Source organism: Tupaia chinensis, unplaced genomic scaffold (genome assembly GCF_000334495.1).
Source record: "Tupaia chinensis unplaced genomic scaffold, TupChi_1.0 Scaffold147554_1, whole genome shotgun sequence".
Classification (NCBI taxonomy): Eukaryota; Metazoa; Chordata; class Mammalia; order Scandentia; family Tupaiidae; genus Tupaia; species Tupaia belangeri.
In genome coordinates this window covers 440,047-447,164 of record NW_006207406.1, presented here as the reverse complement: position 1 = coordinate 447,164, position 7,118 = coordinate 440,047, and the positions used below count along the sequence as shown (strand labels likewise).

At 42.7% G+C, this 7,118-nt stretch overlaps 1 protein-coding gene across 1 annotated transcript in view; it reads right to left on the bottom strand.

Annotated features, from left to right (window-relative positions):
• Positions 1–7,118, bottom strand: part of RHOBTB3 (Rho related BTB domain containing 3) — a 74,025-nt gene that overhangs the window by 8,484 nt on the left and 58,423 nt on the right. Inside the window, exon 11 of the mRNA XM_006169853.1 lies at positions 3,529–3,625. Within this exon, the coding sequence (XP_006169915.1) occupies positions 3,529–3,625 (97 nt within the window). The remainder of the gene's footprint in view (positions 1–3,528; positions 3,626–7,118) is intronic.

Sequence of the window (7,118 nt, the reverse complement as noted above, 5' to 3'; positions counted from 1 at the left end):
CCTCCATTCTGCTCTCGGGATCTTGGGCACGCATGCCCACGTGCCCGGTGTGAGTTTAAGCCACCGGGTCCGGGGCACGAACCGCAGTTGACTACGTGGGAATCCAGAGCTACATAGCCATTATGCTAACTGCTGGTCCCAATATATACTTAATAAATGTAGATTACCAGTACAATAAAACCATAAACTCCTTTACAAGAAATCATTTAAAATTTGTACCGTTTAAATTTTGCCTTTGACTTAGGTAGTTAAACTAAGATCTTGCATATCTCAACACCCAAGGACACAGTTCACTGCTTTATCCATTTTGGGAGTGTGCGTGGGGTGGAAGTGCATTTAAAAATGAATAGGGGCTATAAAATAATCATTAGAAAACCGTGTGTGTATTAGGCTTGCAGATGGCTAATGGTTACATTGCTCGACTCTCACGTAGTTGACTGCCGTTTTAGTCCCAGAACCTGTGGCTTAAAACTCATGCCAGATGTGAGAACCAGCAGTTAGCGTAATGGCTATGTCGCTGGACTCCCACGTAGTCGACCATGGTTCGTGTCCCGGACCCGGTGGCTTAAAACTCACGCCGGGCGCGTGTGCGTGGGTGCCCAAGATCCTGAGAGGAGAATGGAGGAGAAGGGATTGCAGCGTGACCATCCCCCCTGGGGGGTGATTTCTCGCTTTCTGTCTCTATGTCTCTCTCTGTCTGTCTGGCGAGCGTACGCGCCCTACAGTGAAAATCTCTCCAAAAAAAAAAACTCATGCCAGATGCGTGTGTGTGCATGCCCAAAATCCTGAGAGGAGAATGGAGGAGAAGAAATGACAGAGCAGCCATCCCCCCAGGGGTAATTTCTTGCTTTCTGTCCTTCAGTCTCTGTCTCTCAGGTGAGCAGATACACACAACAGCAAAAATCTCTCCTGAAAAAAAAAATTAAAAAGAAATGAATGGAAGCTCTAAGATAATCATTTGAAAACCTCGTGTGTTAGGACCAGCAGGTGGTATGTATGGTTGGTAAAGTGCTGGGCATTCCCACATGGCCGACCACGGTTCGAGACCCAGACCTGGTGGCCTGCTTTCTCACTTTCCTTCTCTCTCTCTGTGTCTCACTCTTGTCAAATTAAAATAAATGAATGAATAAATAAAATTAAAAATAAATCAAAAAAGGAAAAAGAAAACCTTGTGTGTAAAAGAACCATGTTGTTATGTAATGTAAGTAATTATAAATGAAGTGTCCTCAATTAACCACCTTGCAAAATTGAAAGGAATGTTATTACTTTTGTACCTTTTGGGTCAAAACTAGTTTTTACAGATTACATCTCAAATCTAAGAACAACAGACATAATGTGTTTTTGTTTTAGTTTTTGTTTTTGAAAACAGAAATCGGCAATCTACCTGAAAGATCCTGAAATTCAGGCTTCTGGCTGAAGATGAGGTAGTTAGTGGCGATGAAATGGAGGAGCCAGGTTGAAAGGCAGTCAGAGTGGTGAAACTGCAAGAAAGTGAAAAGTGAAAAACAATTACAGGATGACCGTCGATATCCTGATCAGACTGAGAGAACGGCGCGGGAGAAACCGTGCTCATCCATGTTTCACGTGTCTACACACGACGCAGTTTTCTGTGACAACAGAAAGGAAAAGGAGCATTCATAACAAATAATAAGATTACACAGAAACCAAATCGACAGTGAGGAGCGTGCTATTACTGCTGGTGTGTCCCAACGTCTTCAAGCAGATGCCGGCTGCATCGACTGTTAACAAAGGCCTTCGAAGTTCTTGGGATTTAATTTATTAATCTAAAATTACGATTTCACTAACTGCACTTGTTAGCAGCGAGCAGCAGAAGTCAGATTAAAGTGAGCAACACCCAAACCAGTTCACCTGTTGGGGTAAACCAAAAAGTAGATCGTGGGCCCAAGGGTGTGAGTTGCAATGTATAAACATTCCTGCAAGAAAGCTGTGTCTGAATAGTTGTGATTAACAGGTGTGCCGTCCCACGGAGCAGGGTTCCCAGCACAATTCTCCTCACTTGGAGTTCCAGCAGCTGCAAATGGAGGGGAAACACAGCAACATGGCCACTGACATCACCCTGGTGTCACCCCAGCGCCATTTTATCAAGTCATCCAACCAATTCAGGTTACAGTAGCTTGCTGGCAGACAACTTTGACACATGAGAACAGTTCTTTTTATTATCATGCTATTACTATGACATAAAATTTGCCACTTAAAGCGTATAGCTTAGCAGCACAAAATATATTCATACAGTTGTACAACCAATACCTTTATCCGTTTCCAGAACTTTCCTACCACCCCTAACTGAAACTCTTAACCTGTTAAAAAGTAACTCTTTTCTTCCCTACCTTCAGACTCTGGTAACCACTATTTGACCTTCTGTTTCTATGAATTTGACTATTCTAAGTATTCCACACAAGTGAAATTGTATAATATTTGTCCATTTGTTTCACTCCATATATCCTCCAAGGTGCATCCATGTTGCAGCATGTATCAAAATTTCATTCCTTTTCAAGGCTGAATACTCCTCCATTGTGGGGCCAGCAGGTGGTGTGGTGGTTAAGATGCTAGACCAAGCACAGTTCAGGTCTGGGATCTAGTGGCTTGAAAATCATGCCAGGCAAGTGTGCATGAATGTCAAAAGTCCTGAGAGGTAATGAAGGAGACAGGATTGCAGCATGGCCATCCCCCTCTGGGCGGGGGCAATTCCACTGTGTGATATACCATATTTTATTTATCTATCTACCCATCAATGAACGTTTTTGTTGTTTCCATCTTTTGGCTCTTTTAAAGACATTCAAATATTAAATAAAGAGTAAGTAATGCTAAATTGAGGAGAGATTCTTTTTTCTTTCTTTTTTTTTTTTTTAAGAGAGATTTTTGCTATAGAGCACATGTGCTTGCTGGAGAGACAGAGACAGCAAGTGAGAAATCACCCCCAAAAGTGGATGACCATGCCACAATCCCTTTTCCTCCATTCTTCTCTCAGGATTTTCAGCACACATGCACACGTGCCCAGCGTGCATTTCAGGCTGCCGGGTCTAGGACTTGAACTGCCGGGTCGAGGCCATGTAGGAGTCCAGCGACATAACCATTACACCATCTGCTGGTCTCTGAGGAAAGACTTTCAATCTCAAATCTTAAGGAAGAAATTTAAAGATTTGCTTTTTTGAAAAATGATAAAGTATGAAAATCTTTTAACATAGAAATTGACAAGTTCCCTTCTCTCTCTCTGTGTCTCACTCTTGTCAAATTAAAATAAATGAATGAATAAATAAAATTAAAAATAAATCAAAAAAGGAAAAAGAAAACCTTGTGTGTAAAAGAACCATGTTGTTATGTAATGTAAGTAATTATAAATGAAGTGTCCTCAATTAACCACCTTGCAAAATTGAAAGGAATGTTATTACTTTTGTACCTTTTGGGTCAAAACTAGTTTTTACAGATTACATCTCAAATCTAAGAACAACAGACATAATGTGTTTTTGTTTTAGTTTTTGTTTTTGAAAACAGAAATCGGCAATCTACCTGAAAGATCCTGAAATTCAGGCTTCTGGCTGAAGATGAGGTAGTTAGTGGCGATGAAATGGAGGAGCCAGGTTGAAAGGCAGTCAGAGTGGTGAAACTGCAAGAAAGTGAAAAGTGAAAAACAATTACAGGATGACCGTCGATATCCTGATCAGACTGAGAGAACGGCGCGGGAGAAACCGTGCTCATCCATGTTTCACGTGTCTACACACGACGCAGTTTTCTGTGACAACAGAAAGGAAAAGGAGCATTCATAACAAATAATAAGATTACACAGAAACCAAATCGACAGTGAGGAGCGTGCTATTACTGCTGGTGTGTCCCAACGTCTTCAAGCAGATGCCGGCTGCATCGACTGTTAACAAAGGCCTTCGAAGTTCTTGGGATTTAATTTATTAATCTAAAATTACGATTTCACTAACTGCACTTGTTAGCAGCGAGCAGCAGAAGTCAGATTAAAGTGAGCAACACCCAAACCAGTTCACCTGTTGGGGTAAACCAAAAAGTAGATCGTGGGCCCAAGGGTGTGAGTTGCAATGTATAAACATTCCTGCAAGAAAGCTGTGTCTGAATAGTTGTGATTAACAGGTGTGCCGTCCCACGGAGCAGGGTTCCCAGCACAATTCTCCTCACTTGGAGTTCCAGCAGCTGCAAATGGAGGGGAAACACAGCAACATGGCCACTGACATCACCCTGGTGTCACCCCAGCGCCATTTTATCAAGTCATCCAACCAATTCAGGTTACAGTAGCTTGCTGGCAGACAACTTTGACACATGAGAACAGTTCTTTTTATTATCATGCTATTACTATGACATAAAATTTGCCACTTAAAGCGTATAGCTTAGCAGCACAAAATATATTCATACAGTTGTACAACCAATACCTTTATCCGTTTCCAGAACTTTCCTACCACCCCTAACTGAAACTCTTAACCTGTTAAAAAGTAACTCTTTTCTTCCCTACCTTCAGACTCTGGTAACCACTATTTGACCTTCTGTTTCTATGAATTTGACTATTCTAAGTATTCCACACAAGTGAAATTGTATAATATTTGTCCATTTGTTTCACTCCATATATCCTCCAAGGTGCATCCATGTTGCAGCATGTATCAAAATTTCATTCCTTTTCAAGGCTGAATACTCCTCCATTGTGGGGCCAGCAGGTGGTGTGGTGGTTAAGATGCTAGACCAAGCACAGTTCAGGTCTGGGATCTAGTGGCTTGAAAATCATGCCAGGCAAGTGTGCATGAATGTCAAAAGTCCTGAGAGGTAATGAAGGAGACAGGATTGCAGCATGGCCATCCCCCTCTGGGCGGGGGCAATTCCACTGTGTGATATACCATATTTTATTTATCTATCTACCCATCAATGAACGTTTTTGTTGTTTCCATCTTTTGGCTCTTTTAAAGACATTCAAATATTAAATAAAGAGTAAGTAATGCTAAATTGAGGAGAGATTCTTTTTTCTTTCTTTTTTTTTTTTTTAAGAGAGATTTTTGCTATAGAGCACATGTGCTTGCTGGAGAGACAGAGACAGCAAGTGAGAAATCACCCCCAAAAGTGGATGACCATGCCACAATCCCTTTTCCTCCATTCTTCTCTCAGGATTTTCAGCACACATGCACACGTGCCCAGCGTGCATTTCAGGCTGCCGGGTCTAGGACTTGAACTGCCGGGTCTAGGCCATGTAGGAGTCCAGCGACATAACCATTACACCATCTGCTGGTCTCTGAGGAAAGACTTTCAATCTCAAATCTTAAGGAAGAAATTTAAAGATTTGCTTTTTTGAAAAATGATAAAGTATGAAAATCTTTTAACATAGAAATTGACAAGTTCCTCATATTTTCACCATATGCAATCAGAATTTCTCATTGGAGGGGACTTTATAGGTCATCTAATCTCACATTACATTTTAACAATCTCTTCCCTTATCTTTCAGCAGGTGCATGTGAATGATTTCAAGGGAACTGAATAGGAACCTGTGGCTATCCTAACCAAAGCCACTGCCAAGAGATGATTAACCCAGAGCAGACTACCTAGCACCAGACGGTCAGGACACTGCCAATGGGTGATGACCCAGAAAGACAAGGGCAACTACAGAAATGGGCAGCTGGCTACTAAACTATGCTTAGACTGCACAATTTTATTATTTTTTCATTACTATTTTTTAGAATTTGCTAAAGGGTACATGTACTCACTGGAGAGACAGAGACAAGGTGAGAAAGTACCCCCACTGCAGATGGTCACGCTGCAATCCTTCTCCATCCTCCCTGGGAGTCTGGGCGCACACACACGTGTGCAGAGATTCTCAGTGAACCGTCTCCTCTAACTGTATTCCTGATACAGTGAGAGACCGGCCAGCAAAGGCATTTGGAAGGGTCAGCAGAGCACACCAACAGCTCCTCCACACAATGGGAACTTGAGAACATGCTCATGAAAGAAAGCAGTAAGTGACCTTAGCCCAACCATGTCTATCAGCATAAACGGAGTGATTCTGTTAGTTTCTTTATTATTTTTAAGTTTGCTAGAGGGTGAGAGAGAGAGAAAGAGAGAGCATCCCCTGAGGGATGATCACACCACAATCCCTTCACCTCTCCTTCTCCCTCTTCTCAGGAGTTTGGGTACACATGCGCACATGCACATGCACCTGGCATGTTCGTTAAGCTGCTGGGTCCAGGACTGGAACATGCCATTGGCCATGTGGATCCAGCCACCTCAACTGATAGGCCATGGGCTGGCCCAATCCTATCATTTTCTTTTCAGGAATCCTATGATGTGACCTTTTTTGGGCGAAATACAATATATATTCTATTTTCTATAAAACCTACATGAGCTAGTACAGCAGCACAGGCAAATGATTCTGCTATGGGCCACTGTTTGGCCAAAACACTTCCAGGTCTGTAAATTCTACCAGTTTAGAAATGGGTTCCCTAACAGTCTTCATGCTTCAAAATTAACCTAGTCCCCTGGGACCAGCAGTTAGTGTAATAGTTATGTCGCTGGACTCCCATGTAGTCGACCGTGGTTCGCGTCCCGGACTCGGTGGCTTAAAACTCATGCCGGGTGCGTGTGCATGCGTGCCCAAGATCCTGAGAGGAGAATGGAGGAGAAGGGATTGCGGTGTGGCGATCCCCTCTGAGGGGTGATTTCTTGCTTTCTGTCTCTCTGTCTCTCTCTGTCTGTCTGGTGAGCACACGCGCCCTACAGCAAAAACCTCTCAAAAAAAAAAAAAAAAAAAATTAACCTAGCCCCAGTTCACCTCACTTAGCCAAACTTCCAAATTACAACTGTATTAATGTGTCTCTCAAAAACCAAATGTCTAAAGAGTTGCATCACTTTTGGGAGTCAGCTGGTGGTGTGGTAGTTAAGGCACTAGATCCCATGTGGCTGACCACAGTTCAAGTCCTGCACTGGCGGCTTGAAAATCATGCTGGGCATGTGTGCATGCACACTCAAAAACCTGAGAGGAGGATGGAGGACAAGGGGTTGCAGCATGGCCATCCCCTCAGGGGGTCATTTCTCATCACTTTCCCTCTTTGTGTCTCTTTTTTGTGAGCGCACGTGTCCTATGGCAAAAAAAAAAAAAAGGA